At 40.1% G+C, this 20,822-nt stretch overlaps 1 protein-coding gene across 5 annotated transcripts in view; it reads left to right on the forward strand.

Annotated features, from left to right (window-relative positions):
- The window catches only part of PTCH1 (patched 1), a 75,947-nt gene that overhangs the window by 28,095 nt on the left and 27,030 nt on the right, over positions 1–20,822 (forward strand). For all 5 annotated transcript variants that reach the window (XM_039381672.1, XM_027723317.2, XM_027723318.2 and 2 more), the window contains exons 3-13: positions 3,130–3,319; positions 5,495–5,564; positions 5,677–5,768; positions 7,204–7,402; positions 8,029–8,150; positions 9,423–9,570; positions 10,330–10,461; positions 10,755–10,910; positions 11,548–11,646; positions 12,634–12,759; positions 19,296–19,414. In XM_039381672.1, coding sequence (XP_039237606.1) covers positions 3,130–3,319; positions 5,495–5,564; positions 5,677–5,768; positions 7,204–7,402; positions 8,029–8,150; positions 9,423–9,570; positions 10,330–10,461; positions 10,755–10,910; positions 11,548–11,646; positions 12,634–12,759; positions 19,296–19,414 — 1,453 coding nt within the window. The remainder of the gene's footprint in view (positions 1–3,129; positions 3,320–5,494; positions 5,565–5,676; positions 5,769–7,203; positions 7,403–8,028; positions 8,151–9,422; positions 9,571–10,329; positions 10,462–10,754; positions 10,911–11,547; positions 11,647–12,633; positions 12,760–19,295; positions 19,415–20,822) is intronic.

A 20,822-nucleotide genomic window follows, 5' to 3' on the forward strand; every position in this document is an offset into this window, starting at 1 on the left:
ATATATCAAAAGGGAAAGTGATGTGTGAATTTTGTTGTCAGAATATTAAAATGAAATACTTCTGTCTGTCTTTGATATGGAATAAAATTGGAAGTATTTGTACTTATATGCCATATATGCAATTTCAGTCAGTAGCATTTTCAGTGTAAAGTGTTGCTGCCACCAAGTAAAAGAAAACAGAGACCATAAGGGAAAACCACAGAACACCAGCATTTTGGTCATATTTTCCATCGCAGCACTTGTCCTATAATGTGGAAATTCTGACTATAATGCTTTTTTTTTTCTTAAAAGTGTAAGGAATGACTTTCTGCAGAGTGTATGAGTCTTGAGTGTAGTATTGTATCTCTTCAGTACAGTGAGGCTAGAGGCTTCAGGTACATATCAATGACACTTTTTACTGAGTTCTCTCGCAGGTTTTTTGCACCAACTGTGGAAAATCTGGGAAAAAAACCCAAAGCAACAAGAGGCTTGATTTAAAAAAAAAGCATATTCAACTAATTGTGCTGATTGTGTAGGTTTAAGATGCCTGAGTGCGGCGCCATCCAGTGATCTTTGCAAACTTCCAATCGAAATAAATTAAAACATAACTGGTTAGAACTTTCACATTTTTCTTTTTTCCTTTCCTTTTGCTCTCTTTTACTTCTGATATGTCAAATGGCCACTGATGTATCCACTCGCTTCTGGTCTGTCCATGTATTTTCACATAATCTGGCTTTGCAGAGGAAAATTCTGTCAATCTGCATTTATATTTCTTTGTACCGGACTGCTGCCTTGTATAAAGTACCCATCTTTGCCGGTGGAGTTATCTTTGCTCTGTTTGCCTGAAGAAATGTAGATAATGGACCCTTCAAATAAATAATTAAATGCTGTAATGCCTTAAGAACAATGTGAAGGGGATTTGCTGCTGGGTTCTGGAACGTGTGCCCATCTTCTTGGGTGGTTTTGCTATTCCTGGTTTGAATGTTAAGAGTAATGTTAAAAGAATGTAAAAGGCTGCTGTTCTGATGACTGACTTGCACGCTGCAGTTTTGATTAGCTAGATCTGCCTTGTTCAGTGAAGTTGATCTGGTTTGACAGGTCCTTGATTAGGAAGAGATCATCTCTGTTGATAGTAAACAGTTGGTCACTTCAGCAGAGATGGGAACGACGCCCTTTGTCTTGTGTGAACTGTGGTTTGTTGGTTCAACTCTAAAAGGAACACGTGGGTGGAAGGGAGAGAATATAGTACCAGGAGAATAAATTTGTGGTAGACTCCACAGTCCTCATAACATTGGGGCTTTATTGTCTTGGCTGGCATTGACACAAAAGGGGGGAGAGTCATTTTGTCTTTGAAGCACTTGCAGTATAGAGGATTGCACAAGAAAGGTCTAGTTCCAAGGCATACAGAGTAGGATAACTCTGCTCCCTTATTCCCCATATTCCTGTAAGGTGAAGCAAAATTCAAGTATCAAGGACTGCTGATTGGTGGAGAAAGACAGCAGTGAGCATAAACATAGGGCTGATGAATGAAAGTATTTTTAGGGTATAAATCTTGATAAGAATTAACAATAGCTTTTTGTTACTGTGTGTGTACAGTCTATTATTGTATGTCCTTTCACTGTAGTAAGAGTGATGTTAAGAAATTCTAGAGGCACTCTAGGTCAGGAAGTTGTACTTTGATTTATTTTTTTTTATTTTGTTTTCTGTGTGCTGGTCTCTGTTACTTGATATGAAGGACATAATACCACACTGGACAGACTGAAAAAAAATTGTGTGTATTGTGGAAACACTTACTTCTTCAAAGAATTGCTGAACAAGAAATGAAGCAATGGTTCATGCCAGAATGTGTGTATGGTTTAATTGCTGAAGGTCTCATTCTGACAGCTTTATGCATGCAGGGGCCTAGCTTCTTGCCTCTGGTGGTCGTTTTAGCCCTGGGGGTGTTACAGGTGGGGTGAGGGCCCAAGTGACTGAAAAAGTATGTCCCTGTTTAGGCTTGGGAATCTCATCTCCCACGCTGCCAACTGGCTATGGATCAGTCTTCTGTTGTATGGCCTAGGAAGAGATAGATGTACATGCTTTATTTCTGTTCATGCTGTTGCAGAACTAAACTTTGGCAGTAATTCAGATCACCAGTGTCAAGCTTATTAGGACTGAGAAAAATGTAACAAATTCGACCAGGCTTGTACTTAGATTCTTATCCTCATCTGGATGTGGTCTTGATTCAGCTAATGGGCTGTATTAATTGACATCACCTCCCACATGCATTTGCTAGAGAGACTGCAAGGGAGGTTATATAAAGTGTATGAACACTAGCTGAGTGGTTTTTTGGAGAAGGGAAGATAATCTTCCACTCTTTATGCAGTGTTTTCTGGTGAGGCAAATTGAGTATGGCTCCCTCTAGAGCCTGTCGACTCTGCAGTCTTCCTCTACCTCTTTCTTTTGTGTTTTGTCTTCTTTTTTTCCTTCCCTTCTTCCCTCCCCCGCCCACATTTTGATATGGAGCACACTGTTCAGCTCGTGTGGGTTTAGAAACAGATGTTGCACATGAATCATCTTCTGCATCACAGCATGTTAAGCCAGGTACTGGACCACTGAGTAAATTAGCTGTAGGCAGACCTTTCTGCTGCACTCAAAACTGCATCTCTTTATGTGAACTTAGTATTTTTCCTTTTTTATTTAAGGCTGAAAGAAATACTTCTGCTCACTCTTTCCCTCCTCCCTTTTTTTTAACCAAAGAGAAACATTTGCCTTCTACCTTTGCCAAATTATTTAGTAGAAGAGTGTAAATTAAAGCCATTTATCTTGAAGTGTGCTATTGGAGCAGACTGTTTATACAAGTGTAAGAAATTCTAACATAGTATTTCGTCTGGTCTGCAAGGAAAAGGTTTTTTTTTCTTTTTTAATTTTTACAGGTGGGATATTGGTTATAATGTAGAAAAAAACGAGGCTCCCACATCTATGTTTCAGTGCAGTAGCAGTCAGAGGTACTAAAAGCTGTTACTAGTTTTAGAGTTACACTGTCATCATTTTGAGATAGAATAGTGTCTTGACTGCACACAGTCGAGTTTTTCTGACTGGAGGGTTTTCATCAAGGGAATGCAGAATAAGGTACTGGCTAATACAAAGTGCTTCATATTTACCCATCAGTTGGTGGACGAGTGAGTCGGGAGTTAAATTACACGCGGCAGAAGATTGGAGAAGAGGCCATGTTCAACCCCCAACTCATGATCCAGACTCCACAGGAAGATGGTGCTAATGTACTGACAACGGAAGCACTCCGACAGCACCTTGACTCTGCACTCCAGGCCAGCAGAGTGCACGTCTATATGTACAACAGGTAAGGGGAGAATTAAGAGTTGTCCTGGTCATCTGTAAGAGCAAGAAGGTGGACACATGCTTTCTTCCATGTATTTTTACGTGGTTAGCATTTCTCAGTCTTTCCCTTGGGGCTGTGTTTTGATTTGTATGTCACTGGTTTCTGATACTTGACACTGTGGAATGATAGCAGTGACAAATTGGCATTTAACAAGTAAAATGGGGTAAGTGGTGTTGAAAGAGATTCTGAGAGAGTACCCCATGAGCTGTGCTACAGCATGCAGCATTTGTTTTGGTAAAGAAATGAGGTCTGTGATCTTAAACGTAGGACCTTATGGATGGGATTCCTAACATTGAAAATCCTTCCATGTTAGAGTTGAATTCACTTGCTGACACCATCATGAGGTACATAATGACTGTAAACAATGACACAGGTTACTGTCCTTCCAGTAGTTTAGATGTAAAGGAAATGCAGATGTGCTAGCAATGTCAGGTGGTGGAATAATAGCTGTTTAATAACACAGACAACAGAGTTGGCCTTGAAGAGTGTCCGTATGTGCATACTGAAGGTTGGGAGTTGGGTGTTGTCCAACAGAAAAATAATAATGGTATACTTTAGGTACCAGCTTTGGGCTAGGATATGTCCCTGAAAAATTATTCCTCCAGGGTTATTACTTACACAGTGATGTGCCCAGGAGTTCTGCCTGTGAGGCACTGAGCTCCCTGTCCTTCAGCAGCTCTTTTCAGCATACTCAGCCTCTGTGAGCTAATGCTGAGGCTTCAATTATCTTTTACCCAGCTGCTGCCTTGCCTAAAGTATTAGAAGTCATGGCAGTGGAAATTGTAATGTAGGTGAAAAAGGAAGACAGAAATCTTAATGGTTAATTTTCTTCAGCGTATGTGTGGGATAGCTGGGTATATTCTAGTCCTCTGAGCTGGAGCTGGCTTCTGACATACTTGTTACACTGAGTGATATCTTAAGTCACAAATGGTCTCATTTATACGAAGATGGATTTTTTTCTCCCATTAACATGTGTTGACTAGCCTGTACATGCAAAAGCACCTCCCTTGTTTTTAATGAGTGTTACAGAGAATAGGAGAATAACTGAATAACTGTACCAAATGTCTACTCTGTAACTACAAAAAGAAAGGCCTTTTTTGGGGGTGGGGGGTGGAGTCTTTGGGTGTTTTTTTGTGAGGTCTAGCATGTTTATTTTTAATAATACTTGCCTTACTGAATGATTTCCCGCTTGAGGGCAATATCACAGAATCACAGAATGTGCTGAGTTGGAAAGACCCACAAGGTTCACCGAGTCCAATCCCCAGCCCTGCACAGGCCCATCCCCAGGAGTCACCCCCTGTGCCCCAGAGTATCATCCAAACCCTCCTGGAGCTCTGGTAGCCTTGGGGCTGTGCCCACTGCCCTGGGGAGCCTGGGCAGTGCCCAACCAGCCTCGGGGGGAAGAACCTTTGGCTGAGATCCGACCTGAGCCTGCCCTGACACAGCTCCAGCCCTTCCCTGGGTGCTGTCCCTGGTCCCCCCAGAGCAGAGCTCAGTCCCTGCCCCTCCTCTGCCCCTGCCCAGGCAGTTGGAACTGCACTGAGCTCTCCCCTCAGTCTCCTCTGCTCCAGCTGAACACACCAAGTGCCCTCAGTGTCCTCACACGCCTTCCAATCAAGGCCCTTCCCCATCCTCCTGTCCCTCCTTTGGACACTCTCCAATGGCTCAATCCCTTCCTTCCATTGTGTCCCCCCAAACTGCCCCAGTGTTGAGGTGAGGCCGCCCCAGGGCAGAGCAGAGTGAGACAATCCCCTCCCTGATGCCCCAGGACAGGGATGTCCCTCCTGGCTGCCAGGGCACTGCTGACTCAGGGACAACTGGCACCACCAGGACCCCCAGGGCCCTTTCCCAGCTCTGCTCTCCAGCCTCTCATTCCCAGCCTGTCCATCCGTCCAGGACTGCCCCATCCCGGGGCAGAATCTGGCCCTTGTCTTTGTTAAACTTCCCATGGTTGGTGATTCCCAGCCCTCTGACTTGTCAGGGTCTCTCTGCAGGCCCTCCCTGCCTTCCAGGGAGTCAACAGGTCCTCCCAGTTTTGGGCATATGAGTTGCAATTTTAAATGTCTGTTACATTTTAAAAATAATTCCTCAGTAATTATGCAAAGAGAAGATATTTGTCCTTCGTGTTTCTTACAGACAGTGGAAATTGGAACATTTGTGTTACAAATCAGGAGAACTCATCACAGAAGCAGGTTACATGGACCAGGTATGTGTAGCAGGCATTCAGTTACAAGGTTTGTGCATTTTCATGGTTCAGCTTGTGCTGCTTTGATTATATTCCAGTGTGACTGTGTTTTTCCCCTTTCTGATTTTGACAGATCATAGAATACCTTTATCCTTGTTTAATTATCACTCCTTTGGACTGCTTCTGGGAAGGAGCAAAGCTACAATCAGGAACTGCCTATCTATTGTAAGCATGCTTTTTTATAGCTTTCTGGTCTGACTGTTTTTAATTGTATAACTCTCTACGACTTTTCATTTGCACTCCCATTGTTTATTCAGACTCCTATATAACAAGAAAAAAGTATAAATGTAGTGTCTCCATGGAAAGTGCACACGGATTTTATTTTAATTTAACAAAGATTTTCATTGTTTCTTAGAGATGATTTGTAAGCCTCAGTTTAAATCCTCTGTTATTTTTCCTGTTCTGCTAGCATGAAAAATAAAAATGTAAATTCTGTATTGAAGTTCTAAGAATTTTATGTTTTGCTTTTTTTTTTTTTCCCTGAAACAAACTTGTTTCTGGTGTGTTGTTGTTTTTTTTTTCAACACAAAACACAAAAACATTGATTGGCTGGAAATTTTAGACCTAAGAAAGTGTCTTGGGTTAATTCTCAAGTGTTCCTAAGGAATAAAGGACAAATCCTTTGCTTATGAGATCATTAAAGAAACCATATAGTATCTTTTATGGATGGTTTCTCACAGTTTACAAGTGTGATATTATATGCCCTGAATTCTTTAAAGAGTTAATTGTTAATCTGTGCAGGCATTTTCTGTTAATTATGCAAGAGTTAGCATTTGAGTTATTGTTTCTGTGCTGGTTTGCATGTCTCTGCAAAAGCAATTTGCAATGGCCATCTCCTAACCTTTAGTGTACAGTTTTAGATGGGGAAATAAGGGGGTTTGTGTTTTCTGGTTGGGAGATTCGGAATAATGACTTAAGCCTGGTTAAGCAGATACAGTGTGGTTTGAAGCACAGAATAAGGCAGTCAAAAGCCTTTCTAGTCTGTCAACATCACAAATTCAGAAGTGGGGGGTGGGAGACGTGACAGTGATAGTGGTGACAGCCATGGTTGCAGGAAAGCCTGGTTGATAGTCAAGCTGCCAGGGCATTTGAAGGAGCACAGTATTGTTATAGATAAACAAAGATCAGTTATATTGATTGATTACATTTCCAAGATGATTATTAGACTAGCAAGAAGTAATCTGATACTATGAGAAAGGCTTTCTTTCTTCAGCCCCCTCTCTTCTCTCCCTCTCCCCTCCCCCTTAATTCTTTGAAGCAGCAGTTGGCTGCTTTTTTTGTTATTTAGGTGGTTGATGATTTGTTTTACTTTGTTTGTAAATGGAAATATTTTTAACCTGTGAATATTCTGTTTCATAAGATAACTTTGTAAGAACTGAGTATTTTTGTTAAAATTACAACTGGGCTGCAAGAAAACTACATAAGCAAATCTAATTAAAACATGCTTTACATTTTATGAAACAGCCTTACTAGAAAACTTTTAACTTTTAGCATAAAGTAAGTTAGTTATTTGTTCAAATATGAATTTTAAAAGTATGCTTATTTCAGTACTTCTTTTGTCTTTTTTCTATGTGTCTTTTTCTCCTGGTTGCTCTTGCAGAGGGAAGCCTCCTTTGCAGTGGATCAACTTTGACCCCTTAGAATTCTTGGAAGAGTTAAAGAAAATAAACTACCAAGTGGAGAGCTGGGAAGAAATGCTGAATAAAGCGGAGGTTGGTCATGGTTATATGGATCGACCCTGCCTGAATCCTGCTGATCCCGATTGCCCAATCACAGCTCCCAATAAAAATTCCACCAAAGTAAGTCTGCTTGTCCTTGTACATGTCTTTTCAAGGGAGGGCTGGGGGGTGGGGAGGGGTGGGGGGGAAGGTCAGGCAGAATAGAAAAAAGTACCATTTTCTTCCAAGCAATATATAGTTCTTATTCTTGAGTGATGTCATTTTTCTGTGCCCGTTAGGTGCTGTTAGCTCTCAGTGGTGGACTTTTCCTTGTTCTGTGATGCAGTGCTTAATGCTGAGTATTTAAAGTACAGTTGTCAGCTCTCCTCTGGCTGTGGAGATGTGGCATTCAGCAAACCAGGTGCCTCAGGCAGACAATGGCCATGCTGGGACACAGCTGCCCCTGCTCACCACGCAGCCAAGCCTGCCCTCCAGGGCAGCCAGTCCTGCTTATTTTCCTGACAAATTTGGGCCTCAAATCTATAATATATCCCTTTATCAGTCACATTGGGCCTTGCAGAAATTGCCATTTGCTCCACGAGTATCTGGGTGGTTTGTTCAACTTGATTTCTTGAATGCATTTCTTCTAGTAGACTGCCTAGATTGTCTTTAATATCCATTATTCTCGTTCACTGGGTGCTGACTTAAGGTATGAGTTTGTCTAAAATTATGAAACAAATTAATTGCTTCCTTATAACTTTTTCTAGCCTCTTGATGTAGCCCTTGTTTTGAGTGGTGGATGCTATGGACTGTCAAGAAAATACATGCATTGGCAGGAGGAGCTGATTATAGGTGGTACAATCAAGAACAGCTCTGGTAAACTTGTCAGGTAAAAAAATGTTTAAAGAAGAAGTTTTAGTTTGTTAAGAGTTTGTTTTTTGGGGCACAGTGGGAGGATCATGCAAAGTCTGCTGCCCTTCACGTGTATTACAAATCTCACTTAAAGAGGGATGTGACCCTCTAAAGAGAACAGAATTTAAAAGAATGCTTAGGAAGTTGTTTAAATTTAAGGCAGCATCATTGCTTCCTACTTCTAACCTCAGAGTGATAGTGTATGTCTCTCAGGAAGAAGGCTTCTTACTGGCAACTTTGTTGTTTAGAATGTATTTATAAAGCATTAAATGGTTTTTACAGCACTGAACACCTTCAAGGAAAAAGGGAAAAAAATAGTTTGAGCAGGGTGCTCACTCATTTGACTTCTCTCAGAATTCCAAGATCTCCAATGAATTCGTTTGGAATAAATATAGAGAAAAGTCTATTTTTATGTTCCTGTATTGTGAATACAGCTTTGGGTGGTGAAACAAACCCTTTTGTTTTAAACTTCTGAATGAGGACGTGACACACTGGACTTCAGTGGGGGAAGAAACCTGTGAATTTGAACTGTTCTGAAAAATGTAGGCCATACTAAGCTAAATGAAGCATAATTCTTCCAGATAACTTTTAGTATGAATTTTGACCTTTTAACATTCACTCTAAACACTGGTTTGTTTTTCTATAAGTAGCCAAATAATGTGTTTTTAGTGAAAAATAAAGTAGTTCCTTAAGCTTCTAAAATGGTTGGATACAGTTGCATACTGTGGAAAGTCAGGGTGGATAGTTGTTGCCCTTGTGTTCTCCACGCAGCTTGTCAGGCATGAGGAGTCTGACATTTCTCTCCAAGGGTTGAAAAGGACTAAGGTCATCAAATGACATTTTGCCAACAGCATTTCCAAGATCTCATAGAAATAACTGTTCTGGTGGTATCCTCACAGTAATGTGTCTTATCAGTCATAATCTTTATAATTTGTAGGGTTCTGATTTTGTAGGGTTCCGTTCTTTGTTCCTGAAACTGAACCTGTTGCAAACAGTGGCAAAACTCACATTAATTTCAGTGAAACCAGATTTAGCCTCAATACTTGCATAGAGCAGTACAGCTGCACCAGGGACACGATAGAATAATTATATATTCTGTTCAATTTTGGTACAGGCATGTGCCCTATGAAATCAAGAACTCGTGCAAACTCCTGTTAGGGTTGCATTTGGGACTTCATGCTATGAAAATATTTTCCTGAAAATGCTCATTTTATGCCTCATTCTCCTGTATTTTCTCTCTATGTCACAGTGCCCAGGCTTTGCAAACCATGTTTCAGTTAATGACTCCTAAGCAAATGTATGAGCACTTCAAGGGGTATGAATATGTTTCACATATCAACTGGAATGAGGATAAGGCAGCAGCAATTCTGGAAGCCTGGCAGAGGATGTATGTTGAGGTAAATTTGAAGATAACCTAAATACCATACTATGAAGTTCTACTAAGATCCTCTGCCTTCTGTCACATCTTTTTACAGTATTTCTTGAAGGAAGATGCTTAAACCAGAACCAAACCATTGCCCCCCTATTATTAAGGGTTCTTTTGGGGTTTTATTGTTTCTGGGGGTTTTTTTCCCATCAGAAGCTGCTTGGTTGTTCCCATATGAGAAACCATGGAGGTTTTGCTCTTTGCTGTCTGGGACATTTTTGGCTTTGTTGGGGCTGAGGAGAAACCTAAGAGCTGGCTGGAGTTTAAAAGCTTTTGGTTGGCATGGTTATTCTAAAGGTGTCTGGAAAACATTACCCAGCCCTGGGCAGCTCTTTGAGCAGCAGCCCAGGTGGGGAGGCTGTGTGACAATGCCCTGCTGACCTCTGCAATGGCCAGGCAGGGAGGGCAGGGACACTGCTGGCCTGGGGTAAAGGCAGAGCTGGTGTTGCATGGTGGGGCTGTGGGAAGGAAGGGATTCAAGGGGAATGTTTCTGATGGGCTGGGAATGCAGGAGCCTTTCCTGAAGTGTGCAGATTCTGGTCTCACAGGGCACACTTGTGTAGCACCAGGGGTAGTCTCTGCCTGGGGTGTGGGCTTTCACTGGGGCATCAAGGCAAAAGGAGGTGATTTCAGATGTGTGCTGAAGAAGATGCTAATGGTTTCTTTTGACTAAGAGACTAAAAGAAAACATTTTCTTCAGTCACACCGAGTTTTATTTTTGTTTTCTTAGGTTGTTCATCAAAGTGTTGCACAGAACTCTACCCAGAAGGTGCTTTCCTTTACTACAACCACCCTGGATGACATCCTGAAGTCATTTTCTGATGTCAGTGCTATCAGAGTAGCTAGTGGCTACTTATTAATGGTAATAAAATAAATTTATTTCATTTTCTTTGGTAGTAGAGCAGGGCTTAAAAATCTGCTTTATTGTTACCAGAGAATAGTCTAGAACATTATACATATATTTAAAATAAAAACTAGTTTGTAAACTTTCCCTCAGGCGTGTCACCTGTTCCACTTGGTAACCTCTGCATTCTGTTCTGATTAAAAATGCGTGTAAGCATCTGTATGTTGGGTGGGGAGAGAGCTGTTAGAGAAGGATCCATTCTAATATTTTGGGTTTTTCCTCCAAACTCCCCTCCCTGCTCCTCTCCTCAGCTTGCCTATGCCTGTTTGACGATGCTGCGGTGGGACTGTGCCAAGTCTCAGGGTGCTGTGGGGCTGGCAGGAGTCCTCTTGGTTGCACTCTCAGTGGCTGCAGGATTGGGCCTGTGCTCATTGATTGGAATTTCCTTTAATGCTGCCACAACTCAGGTATTTAGAAGACACAAGTCTGCTGTTGAATTACAGGCACGCTGTTAATAAACGAACACAACTGAATCTTTGAGGGGGAAAAAAGCTGAAAAAATATTTTGACTGTACATTTTTGCTTGTGCCTTTTTCCTATCTCGTGGCCTGCGCTGTGATGAATTAAATGATCATGCTACCAAGTGATGTTAAAGAAAAAAAACAGTATTATGTAGTCTGTATAGTTGATAGGTTCTGGGTTGTTTGATTTTTTTTTTTTCTGTGTCCCAATACCAGTGGAGGCATCCACTTGTATGTAAGGAGCTGCAGATCTGTTTTTACATCTGAATATATCAAGATGTTCAAATTCTGAAAATATTTTGAATATAACTCAAAGTGATATCAGGTATTTTTTGACTGAACAAAACTTGAACTACTTTTGGTGAGATTTTGTACCTGTAAATGGTACAAAAGTTTAAGTTCCTCAGCAATATTCCAGAAGAAGGGTTAATACCTGTATTGCATCTTTTTGATTTTCATTTTACCCTTGTGTTTGCGTGCAGTGTAATGTAAAAGTTGTTGTAATTAGCCACTTAATGGAGAGCTGCGTGGCAGATGATAAAAAATCTTCTTGGTTTTTGTTTTGTTTTGTTTCTCACTCAAGGTTTTGCCTTTTCTTGCTCTTGGAGTTGGTGTAGACGATGTTTTCCTTCTGGCACATGCATTTAGTGAAACAGGACAGAATAAGAGAATTCCATTCGAGGTAATGACAAAATGGGGATTTGGGGGAAGATAAAATAAAAGGCTTCATCTAGGAAAAGATAACCATATACAGAATTAATCAGTAGAGGGTTTTTTCCTCAATAGCTTTTTCTACGGTCTAGAAATTCCTATTTTTGTCAAAATAGGAAATTATAACAGTACATGTGGCCCTGGAGTGTTTTGGAATGCTCACATTCACGAATTATTTTGTATATCTTTCTCTTAGTTTCATTTTCTGATGGTTATAATTGACCATGACTTCTAAAAGGAAATCTAAGGTGTCATCACTTTTATGATCCCTTAAAAGTAAAGTCTTTTTAGTCTCAGTCCAAAGTTTCATATCCGAAGTACAACCCAATTAAAACTTATGTATATTTGCTGATTCTGTTTCATACAAGCAATGTCTTCCATTTCTTTCCAGCTGGTTGGGCATGCAGACAACTGCAGCCTCACTATACTGTAACCTCTGTGTGCTTCATAATAGCCTGTTAGTTGGGAAAGGATCATGTATTTATCCTGATTTCTCTGTGGTTTTCTGTGTGTGGTCCCTGGGCTTCGGGTTGTTCTTTTTGTTTGTTACATACCTTTTCAAGATGTGTAGCTGTTACACCTCTGTGCTGTTAATACATGCTTATTTTGTCTGAAAAGTGAGAATACCGAGTGATTCCACTGGTAAAAATTACATCCTGCTTAATTACAGATGTATTTTGATATAATGTCAGTACCCATTTTGTTTTGTGTTCTGAAGCTAGAATCAACTCTGGTAATGTTTTCTACCCAGATGCACTTCATGTGTCATCTGTGTTTCTCCTGAACAGTATACTTAGTGTATAGTTTATTCTCACATACTTTCAATTGCAAACTTGTATTCAGAATTTGAGTGTAATCATTTTTCACTGCTACTGTATTACATCTGTAGGATGACCCCTTCATTTGCAGGATATCGCCTTGTTCACTTGACTTTTAAGACCTGTGTTTTGTTTTGCAGGACAGAACGGGTGAATGTTTGAAGCGAACAGGAGCCAGTGTAGCCCTTACATCTATCAGCAATGTTACTGCCTTCTTTATGGCTGCCTTAATCCCTATTCCTGCTTTACGAGCATTTTCACTTCAAGTAAGTTTATATCCTGTTTTGTTAGCTCTGGTGGCAGTCCAGTGATGATACATGTTAGTGATAAAGTCTGGTTTGGGTGCTGCTGCAGTTCACTGAACCAGGGCATTATTGTAGTTTACCACAGATCTGGGTCATAACAACTGCTGCCTACCCTTGATTCTGCTGCTCTCTTTTCTCATGCATGGAGTCTCTCACAAAAGCCAAGGTGTATGCAACTAAGCAGAAAAAGTCTCCAAAAGTATTTGGGTTCTAAAGTCAAGAGGAGTAAACTGTAGTGTGGTGTGTACTGTAACATTCCTCAGTAGTAATTTAATCCTTTCATTCATGTTTGTCCAATTTGCTGCTCTTAAAAGCTACAACCACAGTGCAATGGCAGCAGCAAATATGCATGTGCCATATTAATTATTACTGCAGCAGTTTTTACTGCCTTCCTCCCAGTGTAATTTTAGCAAACTTGGAGAAAACTACAAGAATATTATGTTCCAGCTGCATAGAGAGAAAACATGAATTTTATGTGCTGAACTTGCTCTTCCTTTCTCTGTCTTCTTGTATTTGTTTGTGATTATATACCTTCAGGAATGTCAAATATTAAGGATGTTGGAGAAAGATCTTTTCTAAAAGTGAGGATTCTTTGAAGGAAGCTTTGGGAGTTTCTCCCTGACACAAGCAGTTTATAGCACTGTAGTTATTTTTCTTCTGCTGTAGCTTGGTTCTCCAGTCGTTTCTCATTCTCATTGAGCCCATGGCTACTGAGAGAAAGCAAGGCTTCCATTTTTCTTAATACATGTGGCAGTTATTGCTGTTTTCAGAGATTTAAGTATGCCTGTGTTAAGCTGTAAAATGGTAAATTGTTTGTGATTGCAGTTATGTTACAAATAAGCAGTAATAGTTTGTTTGCATTTCCTTCTCAGTAGGCAGCTGGGGAGTGAATAATAAAGTAAAGACCTCGTTGGTTTTCTGCATCATTTAGAGGATATCTGTGGCAACTAAAACTAGATATTTAGTCTCGAATGGTTAGCAGTGTTTAGCTCTACTGATTTGCCAAAACCTAGATGTCTCTTCATACAGATCATATGATAATGAATTGTTTTACTTTATAGAATCACAGAATAGTTTGAGTTGGAACAGACTTTTTAAAGGTCATCTAGTCCAACCCTCACCTCCCCCAGCCCCATGGGCTGGGACATCTTCAACTAAACTTCTCTGGGCAACCTCTTCCAGTGTTTTACTGCCCTAATGTAAAAAAACCCTTCTTCCTAATATCTAATCTAAACCTACCATTGGAGGTCATCAAACTTGTAGTGCCTGTGCTTTACAGAAGTTACCTCAGCCTAAATGCATCTCATAAGAGATATTCGGCAGAGATGGGCCATTTTATTGTAATCACACTGCTGTAATCACACTGCTGTAATCACACTGCTGTAATCACACTGCTGTAATCACACTGTCACCAAAATGAATTCTTACCTGATTAGATTTTGCTTGGGTTTTTTCTGTTCTCACTCTTCATATCAGAACATGACAGGTTGCCTTTGGAACATACATGGAGATAACAGCTGTAGTTGTTGCTGTTATCAGTATAAGTTAAATACACCTTTCCTGGAGTCATTGCTTTTTGCCTACTGCTGTGCTGTAGACTGAGTGACTGAAAGTTTAAAAATAAAGTATGCATAGCAAAATGATAAAAAAAAATGTTTCCAGTGAGATTTTAACATATTACTGTATGAATGTGTTGATATTATTCAGGATAAAAACATCATGATCAAAGTCTTTTGAAGGCAGTGATTAATATGGAATTTATGTGTAGGAACCCAAATGGGTGTCTAGAAATTAGTGTTTGAATTGCTCAGTCTTTTCTCACTTGGTAATTTGTGTTTGCTTTCACATAGTGACCCCTTATATGTATAGAGGAATGAAAAGAAGAACAGTGAGGGAGACCTGTAATGATTTTTTTTATTGATGCCAGAGTAACGTGTACGACTGACACACATAAGTTAACAACCACTAAAATGAAATCCTTTGTTCTTAGAAAGGAACATCTATTACTTGCTTTGCCCAGCTTCACCAGGTAAAATCAAAATCAGGTGATACTTTAATCACAGTACTCAGAACTGGAGAACCATGGCAGCTTTGATGGGTGGTCTGTACTCATATACGGATTTCTTTATTTACAGTCTCCTTCCTCCCTCTCCCTCAGTCTTGTTTAAACAAGAAGTCCTTGCCATCTTTGATAGTTCCCTAGCAAAACTTAAAAAGCAATGAAGTACTGCATACACTTTTCACAGATTCTGCCATCTTATCATCTAGATAGTGAATTTTTAAGACGTGGGCTTAAAAAAAAGGGTTGTTCTTGACATTGTTTTGCTTTTCATTCACTTTTCTTAAGACATTGCAGGTAATTGTCAAAGTTTCTGTAACTTTGGAGGCCCAGTATTGGTAAAATAACCTGTCTGCTGAGGGAGAATAAATGGTTTCCTGCATCTGCAACCCCAGCTTCTAGTTTGAAACTCATGTTTTGCATATCAGTGCTTTCTCCTGTCTCAATTCTGTCCTCTTCTGCCAGCTAAAGTAGTTCATTGATACCTCTGAGTTGTTCATTTACTTTATGGAACTCAAACACTGCAAGTCTGATGTTGTCTTAAGAGTTTGCTAGGGTTAGCTCTTTCCAAGATCTAAAAAATGGAATTCAGTCCTTTTAAAAGTGAGATTATTTTAAAGTTAACTACATTACGCAGGTAAGGACTGTTTCAGCTCTTTCAGTGTTTTAATTTCTCCTTTTTTTTTTTCACTTGTTGATTTTATTAGCTCCTTATTCAAGCAGTTTTAGGGCTTTGAGATTGCTGAATATGACCCAAATACTCGATAAGAAGAATCACCTATAAGACTACTCAGGACGTTGAAGGACTGGATCTGAGTTTTCAGATGTGTTTCATTTCTTAAAATTGTGGGGAAGGAAGAGATTATCAGAGAAATCCACTGAAAGTTTTGAAGTTTGCAGTAGGGATGCCTTAAACATAGCCCTTTGTTTGAGTATAAATGAAGGAAGGCAAGGCAGAGTGTAACTGGACTGGGCTGTATTCTTTTCTAAGACAGACTAGTCAGACACTGTCATACAGATAAGGTACAAAAATTCATCCACCTCTTCTTGGTTCCACCAGAAGCTTCCTCCCCTAGCAGCAGAAGAGTGGTGTGGATCCACTAATCAGCAGGGTGGAGCTTCTCCCAGTAAGTCTTAGCAGTAACTTTTTCCCTCACCATAAGAGTGACAGGTTTTTTTTCTAAATGTAAAAGTGCATTACCAGATGGTGGTGGTGGGTTTATGGAGAGAAAGAATGTGTGTTTTTAAGCTCATTCGATTATCTTACTCTGGTTTGTCCCCTGCCTTTTACCCACATCATTTACCTTTCCTGCCCCTGACATGAGAATTTAACAAGCAAAATTAAAGCCTAAGGGAAGAGAGGGCAGGGAGGGGCGAGGATCCGGGTCTGTACCCTGTCAGGAAGGAGTTGCAGATAGAGAGCAGTAGGGTGGAAGTTCCCCTGACAGCCCTCCTCCTCTGTTCATCACCTCTGGCTATGCAGCACACCCGCTCTCCTTGGGTGGGCTGCCAGGAATGGCACATAGCAGCACATACCTTCAGCAGGGCCCCAGCACATACCTACCAGCCTGGCTCCCTGCTCCCTCTCTGCCTCCAGCACAGACTACCATTCTTCAGTCTCTGTTAGCAGTTGCAGCAGCAATAATATTTTTAGGCTGTGCATTATGAAAAGATGCGAAAACCGTAGCATGTTTCTCAGGAAGTGACCAACATATTTTTTTCTGATTAATGGGATTTTTTTTACTGCTCTCTGATCTAATTTCACTGAATGCCTTCATTTTACACCCTTGAGTAGGCTCCATTTTATCCCTTCTAGGACTGTTTTACCTTTGCTAGTTTCTCAAGTAAAAGGTTTGGGGCCCTTTCCTCTCTCATTTAACCGCTGATCTCTGAAGAGGTGAGAGAAGATGCCCTGTCCCCAGAAATCCTAAAGGTGCTTTCAGCCTGCGTGCTGCCTGTGCTCTGGAAGCTCTGCTGCCACCGTTTGTTGTTGCTTTTCCAGGCTGTGGCTGTTGCCATGATTGCATTTCCCGGGCACTGCCACCCACCAGTGTCTGAGCAGTGGCAGATGCACCAGGTCGGGGACTGAGTCACTCCTCAGCAATGCTTCCTTCCCTCTCCTTATCGAGTCACAGGGTGTTCTTTGAGGGGACAAGAGATTAGAATTCATAAAAGAGCAAAGTTTTCTGTATTTATTTGTGAAAACTGAAGACTGTTACATCCCTGTAATGCAGCAGAGGTGGGCAGAGAAAGAGAGTGTGCAGCACACAGGCAGTGTGGTGTTTAGCTCTGGGAATCCAAGTACAAATCAGAACAGAGATTGGTTTGAAATATTATCCTTGCAGAGCAGTTAGGACATCAGCACTGGGATGGCACAATGGAAAATCTAGTTGTTCTAAAAAGAGATTCCATGTAAGTTACTGTGTGTTATTGGGTTAGTTTTGATGCTTCTTAAAAAAATCAAATGTCAGTATAACTAACTTTAATGGCATCTCAGCCACACACACTTAAGTATTAGTTTTCAGATTTAGTAACATTGGAGATTCAAGGATGTTAGTGTCTACAAAGGGAACTGATATGGCATGGAGTATTTGCAGTTTATGGAGCAGAAACAGAGGACTTCTGTTAGTTTTTCAACCATGCTGGGAGGAGTAAGAACTGTTGAGTCAGACCTCAGCTGTTTTTTCCAAATCTCAATAAATTGTAGCTGATCCTTGATACAAGATCTTGGTTAGGCACAACTGATTATTCATGTTATATGGATGATTCAACCTTTTTTTGGTTTAGCAGCAGTTGCATGAACTAGGTCCAACAAACACCTTTCTTGCAACAGCAGCCATTTGTTTTTCTGGCAGATTGAATTAATTCTAGAGAGGATCAAAAGCAAATCACTTAATTTTAGTCTTGGCTATGACCTTACATACCTTTCTCTGTGAATATTTATAAATCATTAAATAGTCATTTGATCTTTTCTCACAAAGATGGCTAAATACTAATTCGGCTTTAAGTACCAGGTAAATTCTGTTTTAATAGCTGTCTACAGACAAGCAGCAGGACTCTAAAATCTTACTTCAAGCAGGCTGGAGACAAGAAACAAGAAATACCAGTAAACCCCACTTTCATATAGAATATATTTATGATTGAATTTACTAGAAAATATTTACATAATTAGTTGATTCTGCCATTTTCAGATCAGTAAAAATAGTATCTAAGTCTTTTATTATACACTGACAGCTTCAAAACTGTAAAAATAATTCAGTGTGTTATTATCTTGATTTTTCACAGATAAATTTAAGCAACTTATGTCATTTAATTGTCACATAAGTCAAAAATTTTAAAACATGGATTTTGGATATCACATCTTTTGTACTGCCACTTTTGAGGTCTGATTTTTCAAGATCAAAAGAAACCATTCATCTCTTTGGGGAAAAAAAGAGGTCACATTTATATCAGGTCATTTTTGTAGCCCCACTTGTGTTCTTTTCTATGACCATTTTAGCCCAAGCAGTTATTACTTCAGAAGTTGCAGGTGGAGACACTTGATAGTTTATTTATAGACTACCTTAACATGAAACTGGGCTACTGCTGAGATGGTTGCTGCTTATCTAATGGATAAAATACAGGGCTTTCAAGGTTTTTCCCACTGGTTGATGGCTCAACCATTTTTTTTCCCAGTGTTTCTCCTACTCTTATAACTATCTTCCAGTTCCATCTGTGCCAGGCTTTCCCTTTGTGATGGCCAGTGCTCCTAACAATTCTGCATTACAAATAAATGCTATCAATAATAATGATAGATGCTGCACCACATATGTTCATGGAAATTCTCTGGGAATCTCTGTGTGGGAAAGGGTTTGAAGTATGGTTTGAAAGGGGGTGGGCGGGGAGGTTGTTTTTTTCATTATGTGATACTCGCTTTACAAATTAAACCAAGTATTCTTGTTCCAATTTAAGAGTCATTTTGGTAGACTGGCTCATAAATCAAGCTCTGTTAAACACGAGCATATTAATACATAGATTTATTATGTGGTGTTGGTTTAATTTTGATTTTCCTTTAAAAAGAATCCCCGATAAACTCAAAATGTTGCTCTTTTTTGGCTAGACTTTTAAGTACAGCAAGTGCATAGTATTTTACTAAATAGATCCATTTCATTAAAATTTACTTGAACTTACATTTCTGCTTTAGTAACATCCTTTGATGTTATTGTCATGCTTAAATTACTTCAGATCCCTTAAATATGAGAATTTCAGTTCTAATGCCAGTTTTGCTTTTGCTTCCGTCTTATGGGAATGTAAAAATATATCACCCAGTTTGCTCAGGGAAAAGCTTGAAGTGGTAGATCGGTGAATGGATGAAAATTTAAAGCAATCTTTATGCTTTGTAAAGCTGATGGCCTGACATGAAGTTTAGCAACATCATTTCTCCTGTGGTTGTCTCCAGGCAGCAGTTGTCGTGGTGTTCAACTTTGCCATGGTCCTGTTGATTTTCCCTGCCATCCTGAGCATGGATCTCTATCGTCGGGAGGACAGGAGACTGGACATATTCTGCTGTTTCACGAGGTGAGAATGAGCAGCAGGTTGATGTGTGTCTGTTTTGTGGTCACCAGTCAGGGCTTCAGTTCCTCCTCAGGAGTGGAAGTTCTTCACTGGAGTGGGGTCATCACGTTTTTATGATTTCTTTGCTAGTGACTGACTTACCTTTGCTACCTTGGTTTTTGCCTGCCTGAGGGGAAAAGGTAAAATACATGTCTCCCTTTACCTCTCTTCCCCCACTTCTCCTTCCCCCTGCACTTTTCCCTTCATTCGTACATGTGTTCATTTTGGCTGTTGGAGAACAACTCTTTGAAAGCGGATAAAAGCTCCATGATTTAGGAATATCTTCAGGTATTTTTAAAATGTTATGAGATACTGCAAGGTGTCCAGTGCCAGTACTGGGCAGTCTTGGAAAACTGTACATAACTCAGGACACAGAGAAGTCTCACTTACAGTAAATCATTATGTGCTAATTTTTACACTTTTATTCCTTTAAACCCAAATAAATAAACTGTAAAGTGACTTCCCCTTAGCTGAGTTTTTCATGGAACTATAAGGAATGATCAATACCATTACAAGATAATGCTTGATAAAGTTATGGCTGCAATATTAATTTAGAATAGTAATACTGCCATTCTGAAGAGTGTATAAATGTACTCTTACCTGATGCACAGCCAGCTCTGAGCCTACAGTGGGGCTAGGAGGAGCCTGCTGTCATCAGTGAAGCCACTGCTTAGAAATTAAACATCTTTTCTGCCTTAGATTTTGCTTTTGACTCTAATGAAGAGGATCAGCTACATTTCTACACGTGTACTCTTACTGTCCATAACCAGGATGTGGAGAATCCACCACGTGTCCTCTTAGCCTTTTACATGCATCTGGGAGCTGACAGTTTGATATTTCACTATCAAAGGAAGAAAGCACTTTACTAAATTTGCTTCTGAGTGAGTGGGTAGAATAGGGAGTTGATCCCCCAGGACTCCTACTTTCTGTTTCTGATTCAGTCGTAGTTTCAGCAGATTACCTGATGTATTAGTGTCTTGGATCCCTGATTCTGAGAAATACAGGGCAGTCAGACCTGCCATTTATTTATTCCCTCATCTAAAGCTGCTCCAAATGTGTATCAGAATTCAGCCCATTTGCACATGAAGAAATGCAGTTAGTGAGAGCTTGCTTTGTTTAGGTAGGCAGCATTCTGAATTCCTCTTGTTTTTGTGGGATTTGTCCACTTGGTGAAGAATACTTGATACTGTTTACTATTATCCATTTGTCATTTCTGATGTGCAGGAAGAGGTTTGTCTCTGATAATTGGGGTTTTTTTTAATATAAACTAGGTACCTGTTAGGGTCTTGCATAGACTAAAATAAAGGGAATACTTCAATTATGCCTGCGATTTTGTCTCTTCATATTGCCTACCCTTCCTAGGAATGAATCA

Source organism: Pipra filicauda, unplaced genomic scaffold (assembly GCF_003945595.2).
Source record: "Pipra filicauda isolate LSUMZ 115617 unplaced genomic scaffold, ASM394559v2 scaffold236_size1216567_pilon, whole genome shotgun sequence".
Classification (NCBI taxonomy): domain Eukaryota; kingdom Metazoa; phylum Chordata; class Aves; order Passeriformes; family Pipridae; genus Pipra; species Pipra filicauda.